The sequence below is a fragment of the Temnothorax longispinosus genome, chromosome 11, assembly GCF_030848805.1.
Source record: "Temnothorax longispinosus isolate EJ_2023e chromosome 11, Tlon_JGU_v1, whole genome shotgun sequence".
NCBI classification, from domain to species: Eukaryota; Metazoa; Arthropoda; class Insecta; order Hymenoptera; family Formicidae; genus Temnothorax; species Temnothorax longispinosus.
In genome coordinates this window covers 9,084,831-9,101,817 of record NC_092368.1, presented here as the reverse complement: position 1 = coordinate 9,101,817, position 16,987 = coordinate 9,084,831, and the positions used below count along the sequence as shown (strand labels likewise).

The following is a 16,987-nucleotide window of genomic DNA, read 5'->3' as shown; positions in this document are numbered from 1 at the left end:
CGACTCCACGATGTGGAGTCGCTCCAGAAAATGTGTCAAAAATAGTAAACCGGCATTTATCAAGTTGAATTTTTTTGCTAATTGTGAATTTATCTCGGGAATAAGTAATTTTAGGAATTTTTTTGACATTTTCTCTCAAAATCACTCATTGTTGAGGTAATTCAATATTTACTAGACATGCAAAGTCGACTCATTACCGCACTTTACCAGATCACTGATGAATAAGCCATTACTTTCAGGTTTTTGATGTTGTAGTACGCTGGCTTTCAGGGTATGTTTCTGCTTCTATATTCACTCAAAAACAGGAAAAAAAAATTTTTTTAGGTATGTTTGAAATTGAGAGATTTGCAATCTGAAAAAACGCTATTTACGTAGAAACACCCATATGTTAAAGAAAATAGGGAAAAAAGTGAGTTTTCTGAATAGAATAGGAAATGATATATCGGTGTACACTCGATGTACTGTGTATAAGTATATCATAGCGCCTCACTTTGAATATTGCGCAACGATGTTAGTAGGCATGGGTGAAACGCAACTGAATCGACTGCAACCCTTACGAAAAAAACATCCAAGATTTTGGTGTTTACACACAACTTTGGGTGTTTACACTCCATTTTCGGTGTTAACGCCAAAATTTTCAGTGTTAACACCGACATTTGAATGTCAACACCCAAAGTTTCAGTGTCGACACTCAACTTTTGGTGTCGACACCAAGGTCGACACCCAAATTTTGGTGTCGTCGCCCAAAGTTTCGGTGTCGACACTCAACTTTTGGTCTCGACACCCAAATTTTGGTGTCGACACCCAAAGTTTCGGTGTCGACACTCAACTTTTGGTGTCAACACTCAAATTTTAGTGTCGACACCCAAAGTTTCGGTGTCGACACTCAACTTTTGGTGTTGACACCCAAATTTTGGTGCGACACTCAAAGTTGAGTGTCGACGCCAAAAGTTAGGTGTCGACACCCAAAGTTTCGGTGTCGACACTCAACTTTTGGTGTTGACACCCAAATTTTGGTGTCGACACTTAAAGTTGAGTGTCGACACCGAAACTTTAGGTGTCGACAATCGGGTTTCAGTGTTGACACCCAATTATAAAACAAAAGATAAAAATTATAAAATGCAAGGTTATAAAACTTTAACTTATTATGAGGCCACATTATACAGACATCTAACTTTGAATTTTATATATATATATATATATATATATATATATATATATATATACCCAAGTAGCAGATGATATTTTTTAAATATTTTTTTTTTATTTATTTTTTATTAATTTTATACATTGTACAATTCATTGTAAAAAATTTTTTTTTTTAACATTTATTGAATGTTTATTTTACATTAATTATTTGTTTGAACTAATGATTTAGACGCTCGACAGCACACGGATGTGCCTTTGCTTTGGTGTGCGTTGGCAGCATGTGGTGGGGATGCGCTGCTAGCGCATGCGCAGGGGCCATATTCTGTTCGTCGTCAGTGCCGTTAACGGCGTCGGCCTGGTCGGCCATGTTGGCGCAGCTTCTATACGATACGAGAAATCTGCGCAACGACGCTTAATCGAACCGACAGTTATCGGTAGGTAGGAACGGAATACAGGCCCCGCGCATCTCCCGATCTCCTCCACATGCTGCCAACACACCACAAAGCGAAGGCATATCCGGTGTCACACATATGTATGTATCTGGTATACTTATAGTCAAAGTCGGTAAATGGACGCGGCGTCAGAGTCGCATGATCGCCATTTTTACTCAGTGACGAGTATGTATGGTTTATCTATATCTATGTATAATTCGAAGTTATATGTATAATGTGACTTCATAATAAAAAGTCGAAGTTTTAACCTTGCATTTTATAATTTATATATACATATATATGGGGCATTCTCTGTCAACCGGACACCCCCCTCTGCCCAAAATTTGTGTCGACCGATTGAGGTCAATGAGGGCTCAAATTGTAGGTAATGATATGTAGTTTCTTGTACCGTGTGGCCTTTTTGAGAATTCAAGATGGCTATCAAGGTGTCACGATGATAATCGGAGAAAACAAGAAAAAAATCAGTAAACGACTTTCCGTATGCCACACGATCAATCAAAAAATCTCTAAAACTATTGATGGGATGGTTTTTGAGGTCGTTGATTACAAAACTAAAGTAAAAATTCTAAAATTCAAGATAGTTGATCAAATATGGCGACCAAAACCGCAACGGCACCTTCCTATGTTCCGTAAGGCTGCTCGAATGGTCACTGGTTACGAATCTGCTACCAAAATTGAAAATTCAAGCATTTTCCGACCAGTTAAAGTAAGACTAAGCGTTGTCCGATCAGTTAAGGCAAGATTGAGGTACGGTCCAGCCGGTTGAGGCGAGACCAAGCGTTGTCCGACCAGTTAAGGCAAAACTAGGGGACTGGATAAAGAATTTTACTTTATATACCCCAAGGGGCCTTAAAGGGCGTTTTGAAGAGACGTACTCAACCCTTGCAGCCGGCGGTTGCGCCTCACAAAACAGCGGCAAAACGGAAGCAGCGACCTACCGTGGTGGATGATCGGATCCTGCCGCACCCCATGGTGAAATGCCAAAGGGGTAAGCAAGCAGGGAGCCGGGGACGACGATAGAAAGCGGCGACGAACAAGCCAGCTCCACAGAGCTAAAAGCGCAAAAGCCCATCGTACAAGCGGCGCAGCGAGACGCGGCAACCGTGGCGGAGCGGTTAAGCGCTATGAGACGCGGAGCAACTATGTAGCGCGCTGGATATACATGCAAAAAGAAAAACAATAAAAGTAGGTTTAAGACACTTAAGTTAAGAATACGCATGGTCAAAGCGCGACATAAGATTAAGTTTGCAATGGCGAATTAGCACCAAAATTTTAGTTACTTACATTGAACATACAAAAAGTGTAGTTTCGTTACTTTGAGTTTGAGTTATATGAGTAAAAGAATTTATTTTGATATATATATATTATGACGATGTTCTGTTTATTGACGTTTATTTTGGTTAATGAATAAAAAGGTTTAATTTTATTTGATTTGAGTTCTAAAATGCGATAGAGTTAATTTTGGCAAACACGGATTTTCTTTTGTTTAAACACCCCGTTGAGATACAAGAAAAAGTCAGGGGAGAAAGTTACGCGGAATCGGGTGCAGAGTAAAACAGGTTCTATGAACCAAACCGATTAATCGTGAGTTAACCTCAAAGGAAGTAATGGTTAGACAGAACGGATAGATAAAAGTTTCAGAGTCGGAAGGACTCAAGTAGAAAAATCCTAAGGGGAGTGAGAACCACTGCCACGCGATTGAGGTTAAAGGCGCGATTACAACGAGCGTGGTAAGCGTAACGGACGAACCAACGGAGCGAGCGGGAAAATACCGACGCGAGGGGAGGAAGGACTCCCCAAAGAAATGATTTCCACCGATAACCGATATCGCCTTACCATATGTCGTGGTAAGCGAGACGAGCGAGCTAGCAAGGCGATCAGAAAATTTCCAACGCGAGGGGAATAAGAACACCTCAGAGAAAGGGTTACCACCGATAAGTGAAATAGCGAACGTACGAGTAACGAGATCGCCTTACCATATGTCATGGTAAGGGAACCGCGCGAACTACGAGATCAAATGACCAATTATCGATGCCAAAGTAACACGGGCGTCGCGAGAACACCACCGACACCGGCAATCGATAGGCTCGATGGGTAAATAACGGGATCCATATACCAAGCGAAATGGTAAACGGCCCAGACGAACGAGAGGCCGCACCGGCGAACAAACCAGGCGAGCGCGTAGTAGTCGTCAGGGTCGACGCGAGCGTAAGAATAAACAGCGTACCGAACGCGCGGGATCGAAGGTCGCGATACCACGGAGGCGCGGCAACGGCCGGAGTCCAACGGGCCAACCGGGGAGCGAATAGAGGCCGAAGGCGACTCCAGGGCGTAGCCAGAAGCGGGCCTCGACCAACGGTCAGCGGACCACATGTAGGGGAGGCGTTGGAACGTTACCAAATACTCGCGTACGTTTGGAGGCACCAGGTATGTCGCAAAGCGGATAACGGGTGACCTCGTAATAAAAGAAACGTGGTAAGCGGAACTCGCGAAGTAGAAGCGCTAGCGATAAAATTATAACGGTTAAGCAATCACCGAGGGCTAAATAATCGAGACCGCATAAAACATTTAGCGAAATTAAACGACAAATGACCAGTGGCCATACCACGTGCGCGTCGTGAAGATGTTGCGGATACTCCAAGTCGACTTCGAGAGTGTATCCTATCAAGGAATCCAACGCGACATCCATAACATTAAAATCGGTTACGTCGTCGACCCATTTAAAATCTGCGTATGGCAATGGTTGACTCATTGCCCAGCCGTACAGGTTGTTTACGTCGAAATACATCAGGTACGACGACGGTTTCGATGGATCGTACGACTGCATGTACTTGTTGTTGGCCAGCGCATACATGTTCGAACATTGACTCAAAACCGCCGCGTATTCCGCGTTCGATAAACATGACCATGTCAATGTCGGTGAGCAATTCGAAATTGATGTGTGTATGTTTCAACATAACATCCCACGTAAAACCCAGTAGAGTATAATAATACGCCGGATCGAGTCCATAACTCGCGACGCAACTATCGCGAAAATTTTCAAAGATGTCGGCCAGCAGCAAGACATCGGTTTTGAAATATAAATCGCTGTAGTCACCGAGCGTTCGAATGGAGAACCGCTGCCAGACGTTGACGGCGTGAGCGTAATCGCTCTCGAATACGGTGTCACCTGTCAATGAACTGTAAAACGAGTCGCGCGGTGGTAAACACAAGTCCTCCAACTTTTCGACGCAGTCAATGTACTCGTACGGAAATACACCTTTTCTTGTCAGCAAATCAAAATTTTCTGCGGATAATTTACAAAATTCGCGTTGCAATATTCGCAGTTTATCCTTGCTGAGATAAGATGCCAATTTGTCGAGACTAGCGGTGAGAAACTTGTATGAATCAATAAATCGCAATTTGACGCAAGTTTTCTTATCTTTATCTTCGGTGCTTTTAACGTTTTTCGTAAACAAAATGTATTTTTCTTTTGTAGTTGTGAGTAAGTCTACGTGTCCTTCGCACGCTGTTGCTATTTTCGTTATAATAAAATGTGCATCGTATCCCGATAAATTATGAAAAACTATGGGAATGCAATGCAAATCTTTGTAGTTCAGATTACAATTGGAATGCGCAGGACCTCTGTATCGGCCGGTCAGGTGACAATGGTCGCGTATTCGCACGTCGTCTGGCTCGAACGGTTTTTTGCACACGTGACAGTGCGTTGCGCTGTTAAACTTTTCCCACTCGTCTCGCGTGAAATCCGCCATGGGTATATTAGTAGACAAGGTAGTCTTTACATCGTGAGCTAAACGTCTTAGCTCCTCGGCGAACCACGCGACGCAATCCTTATCGCGACGAAACCGATACATTGATAACGACTCGTCGTACGAGCAACGCACGTAGTACCCTATGCTAAATACGCGATGATGCTGATATGTGTACCTGGACGTTTCCGGATCCGCTTCCATCTTCTCCAGGGTACATTCCAGGTCGGCGTATACAATAAACGGAACTCGTTCCTTTCTGTTGTGATTCTTAAAGGCCAACCACTTGTCGTTATCGCTCGGTCGTTATCGTTAACTTGATCGCGCAGTCGTACATCTCCTGACAGTCGACGGTAGGGATGGGCAATACAAGAGAAATATCGATATTTCGTATCGATACGTATCATAAATAAGAATATCGATACACTAAAAATATCGGGCGAAAAATATCGATATTTAACAGTATCGATACTGTCGATATCTCTATTATTAGTTATATTTTAATTTAATTTTGAGAACACACAAAGCAGCCCGCTAATCCGTCGTCATTGTTAAGTTCGTTTTCTTCGATTAGTTATTTACATATGTGTTATAATGATAAAAAAAGTTACAGAAATACACTATTAATATACACTAATTATCTTAAATATAAAGTCACAGTATTGCAAACGGCATGGAGATCAAGTTATTGTTTGAAAAGGAGAAATCAATTATGACAGATACATATGCGACAAGTAGTTTTATGCTAATTGTAATAAATTTGGATACAAAATTCACGCAAACAGAGAACAAAAGAAGGTACATGTTCCTGTAAATGATTAAATAGAAAGTTGACAAATTGACAATGTACAGTCGCGGTCAGAGTAGTTGCAACACTTTTCTTTTAACTCTACTATCTTATTACAGATTTCTCACGGCACATAATACTTATGGCAGCCATTCACGTGCCGCGCAAAATTTGCGCCAACCCGTGCTAGACACGTAATTGGTAACCAATCACAACTATCACATGCCAAGTAGCTGCTGCGTGCGCAATTGACGGTATACACTCACGATCAGGCGAGGAAGATATATCCGTCGAATTATGGACTGTATCGAAAGTTCGATATTCATGTTCGAATATCGATACAGGCTAATATCGGAATGTAAAATATCGATACAAAATATCGATATTACAGCCCAAAAGTATCGATATTCAAAATATCGATACAGTATTGCCCATCCCTAGTCGACGGTGTGGGCTTCCAATTTCTCGCTGGAGCCGAAGTAGCGCAAACATCTGTAAATAATGAAATTTTTTATATATCTTTTACGTATGAATTATTTTTATTTTTATTTGGATGTATACTCACCGATTACAAAAGTATTTCCGACCATGATGTCTGCTCATTTGTGAGCTCACTAGGCGGGATAGGTTCTTAATCCATGCAAAATGTTCCACGTTGTCGTCATGCATGTACAGCAGATTTACATGTCTATCCATCTTTCGGTCGGCGAGCCGTATTGGCAGGATAGCAAGTTCCTTGTTTTTTTTTTTTTTGATGCTGAACACGTTGATGGAGATGTTGTTGTGATTTTCAAATTTTTTAATTTGATCCAACGTCATTGAAAACTCAATGTCCGTAAGATTTAGCACCGACATGTAATGAGGATACGACGATTCCAGATCTGCATTTCTTTGGGCTGGATACAGAGCAGCCACCACTGACCATGCGAAACATGCACGAGGGTCGTCCATTGATCGCACGTTTATCACCGCCTTCTTCTTTTTAATTTTTCGCGGTATTTCCACAAAACACCCCGCGTGCAATGGATTGTATTTGTTCACATTTACCATTAAATTGAGTATACGCGACAACGCCCACCCGCTATCACGTTTCTGGAATTCCTCCAGCTTTGCTAAGGTAGGCTCAATGACGTGTCGCTTGTACCACTCGTGCAGATCGGACTCACGAAAGAGTTCATAGTTTCTCGTTGCGATACTTTTATTCGCGCGTTTGTCACCCGCAACAAATTTGCCATTAAACATTGTGTTTATTTTTACATTGTCATGTCGTTGCATGCAGTGTTGCGATTCGGGCTAGGCTATTTTGCGCATGCGCGGCGATACGGTGTCAGTAAAGTGTCTAGTACAAGTGAAAAGAGGCACTACTGTTACCCGGCTATTAAAAGTATCTAAAATTTGTTTAATTTATTAAAAATGTGAAGTATATACATATACATGTGAAAATAGAATTAATATATATATTTTTATTGATGAAATGGTTAAATTGTGTATATATCTATACTAATATATAAAATTCTTTAAAGAAGTTTAAAACTTAAGCACCTAGAATGTGTTATTTATGCGGAAAAGTTAAACTACCGTCTTTAAATCAACCACCCGACATACTCCTTATGTTTGTCCACAATAAGGATATTGAAACACAAATAAAGTTGTTTGAAGAAAAACGACGCCCGGGCGAAGCCCGGGTAAACAGCTAGTAAATATTGTATATATAATTTAACTATTTTTATAAATATTAATTATAATAAAGAGAGAACAAGAAGAAGGAAAGGGATTATACATTCTTTAAATAAAACAATTTTTATATAAATAAAATAAAAATATTTTATTTGGCAGAGATCTCAAAGAATACCAACATTCGTTGCAAGGGTAAGGAAAACTGCCAAAAACCTTACCAGTATTCATACAACAAAAACATATATGCTATTAATTAATAACAAACATACTTAAACTGAGGATATACATATAATATTAAAAGAAAACAAAATTTTAAATATTTTATTAATAATAATTAAAATTTGGAAAGCTATTAGACATAAAATAAAAATCTTAAATTAACAAACATAATATTGCAACGTATTATTAGCTCTCCTCAGGTACTTCACGTACTTATGTATATCAAATCATAAATATTAAATAAAAAATATAATAAAATCTGAAAAAATAAAATAATATTAATTCTTATACATAACTAACATGCATGGAAATTATATTGGCTAGATGTTTTATGCTAAAAAACAAAAAATAAATGTTATACAAATAATTAAAAAATTATGTACAAAGCATAAAAAATAAAATACTAAAAATAAAAACATTAAGAACCATCACATGATTTGCTTGAAATGTCATATAAATTTTGCGGATTATGTAATTTAAGATGCTCGGAATCAATTTCGAAATTCATACAATTAATACCTTCCGCTTGAAAACTCGATCGTATAACACTAATCGCGGAAACAGTTTCGTTCGATAATCGGTTTCTTTTTTTACTTTTTACGTCCGTAACTATTGAGAAAATACGTTCAGCTTTGGCATTTGAATGGGGAAAAGAAAGAACCGCGTCGACTAATAACTGTAAATGTTGAAATTTTTTTTCCCCTTCAGAGTTTTTAAATTCTAATATGTTTTTCCACATGTCGTCAATTTCTAAAGTGGCTAACTTATTTTTTTCTTCATCATTAAAAGCTGCAGGTAAAAATCTCCACTCGTTAGCTAATTGTGTTAAATCAATATTTCCTATACGCGTTGCAAGAATATTTAAATTTTCAAATTTATCTCTAGCTTTATCACAAAGAGCAATTTTTGGATGTAAAAACTGAAATTGCTCATAAACGGGATCTTTATACGGCAAACGTTTCAACATTTCGCGAACCGCAGTTACATAAAACTCTAAACAATTTGATTTAATTTCGCGCGCGCATTCTAATGGCAATGTTTTTAATAAACTTTCACATTCCGGTCCAACATATATGTTATTAACATCTTTCCTAATACTTTGATCATTTATATTGAAGTCAATAATATTCTCTAAAGCTTCCGAAATTACAAAATTTTGTGCTATCTCGCGAATTAATTGTTGGCTACTTTCAAATAATGTATGAATTAGAATTTTACGAGATTGAAACTGAGCATTAAAGCTATTAAAAAAATTTAATGAATATTTTAAAAATAACAAATATGCTTTTATCAAATTATTATTTAATTGATTTGAAATAAGTTCCGCAGATTTTAACTTTTCTTCTACTGCAGCCAACATAAAATAATGTTTTAAAGCTTCCCAATTATCCAGTAATCTAACAATGCATTTGTGTAAAACTAACCACCGAGTATTTGATAATTTTAAAATCTTATTGTTTTCTACATTGAAAAATGTCTGAAATTCACTAAAAATTTTAACTCTCTTAGCACTACCCGAGATATACGTAGCAACTCCTCGAATCAAATTTTCGCAAGACTCTGGAAGTTTTCCACAAGCTTTATTCGATATAAGCGCTGATGAATGACAAATACAATTTAACGTGATAAGACCCGGTACTTCTAATTTCAAACGTGACATAAAAGAATTATTGCATCCAATCATAACAGATGCATTGTCACTTGCCATTCCGACAATATTTGTTAAAGGAATTTCTTTTTTTTGCAAATGCAGTTTTAAATGTTTCAAAAATTTTGTTCGCGGAACTATCTGTTGCGTCCATACATAATAAATCTAATAATTGTGTTGTTACCTTTTTAGTTAAGGGAGAAACATACTGAACAAGAACACACATAACTTTTGAATCGGATATATCTGTACTTTCGTCTATTAAAATCGAAAATTTACTATTTTGAATATTTTTAATAACTTTCTCAGTTTCGCGTTTTGCAATTACTTTGGTAACAACATGTGTGCACTTATCTCGAGCTAGTGAAATATCTGCTACAACTTCAGGTTCTTTGCAAATATCTTTTAGTATTGGAATTAAATGATTCGAGCACTGAAAAGAAATATTATGCTCAGCAAAAAATGCTCCTAATTTTATTTCGGCGCGTTTAACTTTATCTTTATGAGAAAGAGTGACTCTACTATCCTCGGTGTCTGCTAAATCAATATTTAAATTTTGAGACTTTATGTTTTTTAAATGTGGGACCGATTGCGAATGTTTAGTTAGATGTGTTTTGCAACATGTGATGGCTTTATTGCATGCAGTACAAAGAGCTTTTTCTTGTGTAGGATGTGGAGCTAACCATCCTTTAAAAATACTTTCATCTAGCCATAATATTTTAAATTTTCTAATTTTGCGTTTCTTAATAGCTCCTGTGCTTCTATTTCTATTGCAATCATCCATGCTTAACTTAAAAAATCTTTGCCAATTGCAGTCGATGAAATAAACGTCTAATGTTATAAAATCTTACCAATACTACGTTTACACGAGCGTTACTTCTGTAGTAACTTACGATAATTCACTCGTTTACGCGGAGTAAATTATCGTAAATTACTACAAAATCCCGTTTACGCGAAGGAATTATCGTAAGTTACTACAGAAGTAACGCTCGCGTAAACGTAGTACTACTTACCTAACCTTGTCCTGTCCCGCCAAATATATCCCGCCAGGCAGAAGGGCACCAAGAACTGTGCCAGCCATACGTGTCGTGTATATGCACGTCGCTGTATCCCCACTGCTGCGCATGCGCAAAGTCACGCATACGCCATATTGCCTAGCCCGAATCGCAACACTGGTTGCATGACGTTCCGCACATGATCGAGTACAATGTCTCCCGCATCTTTGAGAAATTGACGAGGGTCGATGTGTTTGGAATTTATTACCGCACCAGTCAGTATACGGCTTTCAAAAGCCGTATCTATCTCGCGCCATCTGAGTCCTGTCTCACTCGCACTGTATCCGGCACCCACATGCACGAAACGTTGACGTACCGAATCTTTCAAACTTTCGAGTCGTGCGATACAAGCGACCAACGACTGTTTGAGACCAATCAATGACTCTTTAAGATCAATCGATAATCGTGGCCGTTTAATTTGTGTGAGAATACTGGAGCGCCCTGCTCTTGTCTCTCCTTCCCTCTTACTATCCCCTCCTAGGCATGCGCCGATGCTGCGCGGGCCGCAAAGGGCCCCGGCGCGTCGATTCTAGATCCTTCAGCCTAACTGAGCGGTCGTGTCGTGTGACGAACTTACTTACGTGGCGTGTCCATTTTTTACTATTACCTTATTAGGTGTGATACGGGGAGTGTTATAATATAGACTTACATATGAACATAAACTATTCTTTTGAACAACTCCCTGCACTGCAATCCTCTCAATTCGGCTTTGTTCTTCCAACGATTCGATAAACTCGTCGCATCGTTGCTCCCACGCGGCAAAGTCTTCCCGCAAATTTAAAAAGGATTAAAAGGGCTCCAACAACACTTGCTCTATGTTATTGCACGATCCTCTTTTTGACACCATTTGTTGCACTTACGACTTCCAATTCTCGACTACTGAGCGTATTCCCAGATTATTCATTTTATATTCTACTAATGATGTATTGTTTGCTTTTTATCATATCTAATTTCATCGTGTTCTCAGCAGCCGTACATCGGCGCTATTTGCAAAATTTGCAGTTTTGCACGTGTCCGATGAAATCATCGCGAGACACGTATGTTCTTGAAAATGATATCACGCCATTAAATTTTGGTGATTTGATCTGTATCAATGCAACGGCCGTACATCGGTGCTATTTGCAAAATTTGCAGTTTTGCACGTGTTCGATGAAATCATCGCGAGACACGTATGTTCTTGAAAACGATATCGCGCCATTGACTTATGCAAAATTGCAAAATTTGCAGTTTTGCACGTGTTCGATAAAATTATCGCGAGACACGTCGCGACATGTTCTTGAAAACAATAACGCTCCATTGACTTATGCGAAATTGCAAAATTTGCAGCTTTGCACGTGTTCGATGAAATCATCGCGAGACATGTATGTTCTTGACAAATATATCACATTTAACATGTGGATTGTGGTGGTGGTGGTGGTCATCCTGCAGCAGCGACGCTTGGCTGAAATGCAATCTTGCATTTTTAAGATCGCAGAAAAAATATCTGCGAGGATTCTAGCGCGCAGTCGAGAGTTTGAAACGGTTCGAGTACGTCGCAAACAGCCTACAGATACGATGAACACTCACGGTGCGAACTACTACGTTCCGATTCAGGATAAAGTGTGCGAGAAACAGCACAATGAGTAAGTACCGCTAATTTTCGTATATACTTGTGCAAAAAAAACTTTTATAAACATAATTGTATTTTTTCAGTTTTGATAAACCCCGCTACACGCCACGTATTTTGAGAAGGAGATTTGCCATGACATCGACAGCATATAAATTTTTGGATGTTGGAATCAACGCGGGACCTATGTCCTCTGTGGATATACTGTGACGTGACAAATGTAACGTCCCTCACCCCAGATGGGAGCTCGGCCGAAGGAGGCGTCAGGGATAGTGCCTCCGCCCGGGGCGGGCGGAGAGCGAACGTTTTAGGTTAGGATTAAGATCTTTTACGATCGTTACAGGTATCGAGGGAGCGCGGAGCAGATGGCCAGGGTCACGGAGTTTGTAACGGCGTATGCCGCACCGAGGGACTTACGGGTGGACAGCCGGAAGCTTCCAAGGACGGACGGTCGTCGGACGGGTCACGCTGGAGCCCACAGCCGGAACAGCCGCTGGCCTGTCAAGGCACCCATATAGCCCGCACAACAGCACTGCAACCCGGAAAACGGAAGACCCGAGAGGGGGGACGCCCCGACGAAGGTCCCGTCGAGGAACGGGGTCACCACCGGGACACCGCCACCGGTCGACGAGCCATGGCTCGTCCAGCCTGGCCGTCGAACAACCGGATGATTAGTCGCGGCCTGGACAGCCGGTCTCACACAGGCGGGCTTTAAAACTGCCGCCGGCGGACGACCGCGGATGCAAGGGGCGCCCTCGCAAGGCGCGGCGATCGCCTAGAAGGGCCAGGGCACAGCACCGACCGGGCTAGGGAAACCGGCGCGCGCGGGCCCAGCGTGGTCCCGCCGGGCCGAAGGAACGCCACTGTCGTGCGAGCTGCCATCCCGGTACCATCCAGCCCTGCGACCCGAACGACGAGCTGCCGGAACGAGGGATTAATTGTAAGGTCACTGCTCAGCCTCCCCAAAGTAAGGTCGTTGTAATACTAAGGCCCTCCCGGGAGTCGCGTTGTGCCGCGAGAATAGATGAAATCCACCGTAACCTGAATAATACCGAGTACCATACCGCGGGAGGGCCCGTGCGAAAAAGTGATTGCGAGTGCCCGTCTCGGGGATGCGAACGTACGGTCGCCGACAGTCAGCGTGCGTGTGATTTCGTCGCGTCGTTGCGTGTAATTTCGTTGAGTGTGATTTTGTCGTGTGTAATTTTGTAATCGCCGTTTGCTTAACCGTGCCGTAGTTTCGGGAGGTTGCTCTCGCGTGTGTAAGAGCCTCGTGATTATCGTTGCCGGTTAGGTTCGCGCTAATTATAAGTGGATGTTCGTGCGTTTCATCGGGATTAATGGCTCACGGTTGTGTCGCGTTTACGGGTGAGTCCATTCGTGCGTCTCGTGGGGAGTGAAGATCCCCAGCTCTGTCGCGGTAGATTGTAAGGAAATTGTGATAGTGATAAAAGTGGGACCTCGTGCGCTTGTTAGAAGTAAACGTTTTCGAGTATTTCGCGTTTGACCGTCCGGGTAGAATTCGCTGCAATTTATGTCGGGGAATAGTCTTGTACGAATTCGACCGGGATTGCTGTGCAGTTCCGCGACGGAATGAGTATCGCGATCGTGGGGTGACACGTGGCGCGTACTCGAATTCTGCTTGTTCGCCGTGGAACACGCATACCTTCCACTTGTTATCTGCATTAAAATAAAATATAACTTTATGTTTCTTGTTACTCGGGTGTGTTAATTGCGCTACGCTCCCTCTCCTCTTCCAACCGCGATTAATCAAAGAAACCCACGCCTGAGAATACTGCGATCTCGTGTATCGTGGTGCGAGGAATCGCACCTGGCGCCCAACATTTACAAAATAACAATATTTAGTCGAGCTACCATCTGGGTTTCGGAGAGAAGTATCGCGATTTATAAAGAGATCTTTAGTGAATGAAGCGACGGCGCGCTCCTCCACGGCCGGCGAGACCGTGAGGACATCGTCGTTGTCGTCACAATACTTATTGGCGATAACCGTGGCAATCGGATAATTCTGCCTCATGCAACGTGGGTGACATTCATCGAAAAACGTGCAGATATTCAGCGACTCGTGCAGTCATCGGAGCCATCATCGCTAGCGTTTCAAGATCTGGAACTCATTAAAATACGTGACGCAGATATTGTAAAATTGACATCGTGCGACACCAGCTTGTACATGAAACCGTCAACCGTACTCTTTCTGTTCGAACTAGAACATTGCGTCGAAAATGTGTATTTTCAACTATATCAAAATGTTCATGGTGTAAGTGAAAAATTTAAACAGTTTGTAACAATTTTACGCCAAAATTGTATCACCGATAAATGTAATGCAGTTAAAATCTTGCGTGAAGTTTATGATGAAAATTTGATTATTGATTGCGAATTATTAGCTTACGCTTTAGATACTATTGTGTATAATGCGCTACATGATAAATAAATGCATATAATATGATTAAAAAGGTTTTAATTATTTTTCCTTTTTATTTACCGTTCATCCCATTCCCTGTCATTAAGCTGACTTCGTTTATCGTATACTTAAATGTAATATTAAAAATTAAATATCGCGAAGATCTAAACAATTAAATATCGTTGGCGAAGAAAAGATACGCAATCGCGAGCGAGAACGCGAAGAAAAGAGACCGCGAACGGGGCCACGAGCGAGAACGCGAAGGGGGCCGGGAGCGAGAGGGACCGCGCACGAGAGAAAAAGACCGCGCGAACGAGAAGACGCGCGCGAACGGGAGGACGGGGGCGCGAGACACTGCGCGAACGAGAAGACGCGTGCGACCGGGGGACGGGGGCGCGAGAAAACATCTACGAGGGGGAGATAACGCGAGCGTGCCGTGTGATGTCACGCGGACCGACGCGGCCGTTGCACGCGGACTCCGCGGCGCGGCGAACGCGGGTCCCCTCGCCCCGCGGCGCAACGAAAACGCGGACCCCATCCCCCTGCGGCGCCCGAAAACGCGGTACCTCCCCTCCCCCGCGGCGCCCGAAAACGCAAACGCGGGTTCCCTCACTCCGCGGACCCCTCCCCCGCGGCGCGCCCGCAGACGCGGTACCCCTCTCCTCCCGCCTTCGCGACTCCCGAAAACGCGGTACCCCCCCCCCCCCCCCCCGCGGCGCCCGAAAACGCGGTACCCCCTCCCCCTCCTTTGCGACGCCCGAAAACGCGGTACCCCCTTCCGCCCCTCACACCCCTTCATTGCCCCCTAGTTAGAAAATGCCCATAGCTTACCTACTCCCACTTAATTATAAAGCTCATTATGAGAACTGCGCTTTCATTAGCAATTAAACGGCAGCCTTCATAAAGAAGCTTACCTCGTTCATCCTACAACAAATATTATAGAATCTTATTATTATATGATCAAATTAGTATTTACATAAATAAAATGAGATGCATAATAACAGGGCCATTATTGAAATGTAACGTTACAATGTGACAACAATAACCTCATTATTTTAATTTTTATGCGGAATATTTTCACATGATTCATCATTGAAATAATTCACCTCCTCTTCATCGCTACCCGAATTTCTATCATTTAATAGATAGTTATTGCTTAAGTTAAAACTGTTATTTCCATAATCTGATAAAAAGCTCACTGGTGATGTATGCTGAACGCATAAAGAACATTTTATTTTTCACATTATGTATATTGCAAAACATATTAGTGAGAGATATACATTTCATGATTCAAAGACTTGAGAAATTGAAATATCACTGATTAAACTATTTATGAAATTATAAACATAATGAAAAAAATATTTAGTGCTCCACGTACATTTGTATTTGACTCTCTATTAGACAATGACTCATCACTGGATTTTGCCTATTAAAAAAAGTTTTATATATAAAGTAATGTATTGTCACGCTTTTTCGTTGCCAAAAGCGGAGCAAAAAGGGGGAAAGCAGGATGGAGGGTCTCTCACGTTCGGAGCCCTCGCCCTCGGACGGCGGCTTGACCGCGATGAATCGTTTGAGCGCCAGACGCGCACGAGTCGCGTCCGCGAATCGCGAAACGACCAGGTCCGCGAAAGTCGGCACCGTCCTCGGCACGAGAAGTAGCTAGCTCACCTAACGGTGGAGGGGCAGGGTGTATGCGGACAGCGCTGAGATTTGCGGGGACGAGAAAATAAATCGCACGAACGCAGATAATTACTGCGTTCGGCAATACAAATGTGAGGCATCGGAGTGCTTTTTTACCTCGCAAATCGTTCGGCAATGCATATCTGTTTGCTCTGTGTCATCTTATCTGCGTTCGGTATTAACAGTTTCAGAGCAAATCGAGCTCCTCGATTCGCTCTTTAATGACTGAGCTCGTAAAGGAGACGGTTATTTGCGCGCAAAAATTGAATTGTATTAGTCGAAACGATGCCGTTAGCGCCATTGTAGCCATTGTGTGCAATGTTCTTTTGTTATATCAAACTGCATGCTCTCTGATACGGGCTTTAGACTGTTTCTTGGTTAAAATTTCAAGGTTAAGATTGCAGTATCCTTTTGATAGTTTTGATTGATCAGCAATTATGTCTTCAATTAATGTTTGTTCTGAAAATGATGCTGAAACATTCGAGATATTGAATATTGACGGTCAACAATATTTATATAATAAAAAAGGTAAATTCTTTGTTA

General features: G+C 41.7%; 2 protein-coding genes and 1 long non-coding RNA gene across 3 annotated transcripts in view; 2 read left to right on the top strand and 1 right to left on the bottom strand.

The window, feature by feature from the left end:
- LOC139822203 (uncharacterized) overlaps nucleotides 1-16,987 on the top strand; it is a 283,165-nt gene that overhangs the window by 157,622 nt on the left and 108,556 nt on the right. The window lies entirely within an intron of this gene.
- LOC139821869 (uncharacterized) lies at nucleotides 6,075-7,350 on the bottom strand. The gene is made up of 2 exons (XR_011734372.1): nucleotides 6,703-7,350; nucleotides 6,075-6,629 (listed from the first exon to the last, which is right to left on the bottom strand). It is a non-coding gene; the product is annotated as an uncharacterized lncRNA (long non-coding RNA).
- Nucleotides 12,291-14,791, top strand: LOC139822227 (uncharacterized). Its single transcript, XM_071793838.1, has 3 exons — nucleotides 12,291-12,358; nucleotides 12,429-12,535; nucleotides 14,325-14,791. Exons 1-3 carry the CDS (start codon nucleotides 12,291-12,293, stop codon nucleotides 14,789-14,791), a joined length of 642 nt encoding a protein of 213 aa, XP_071649939.1.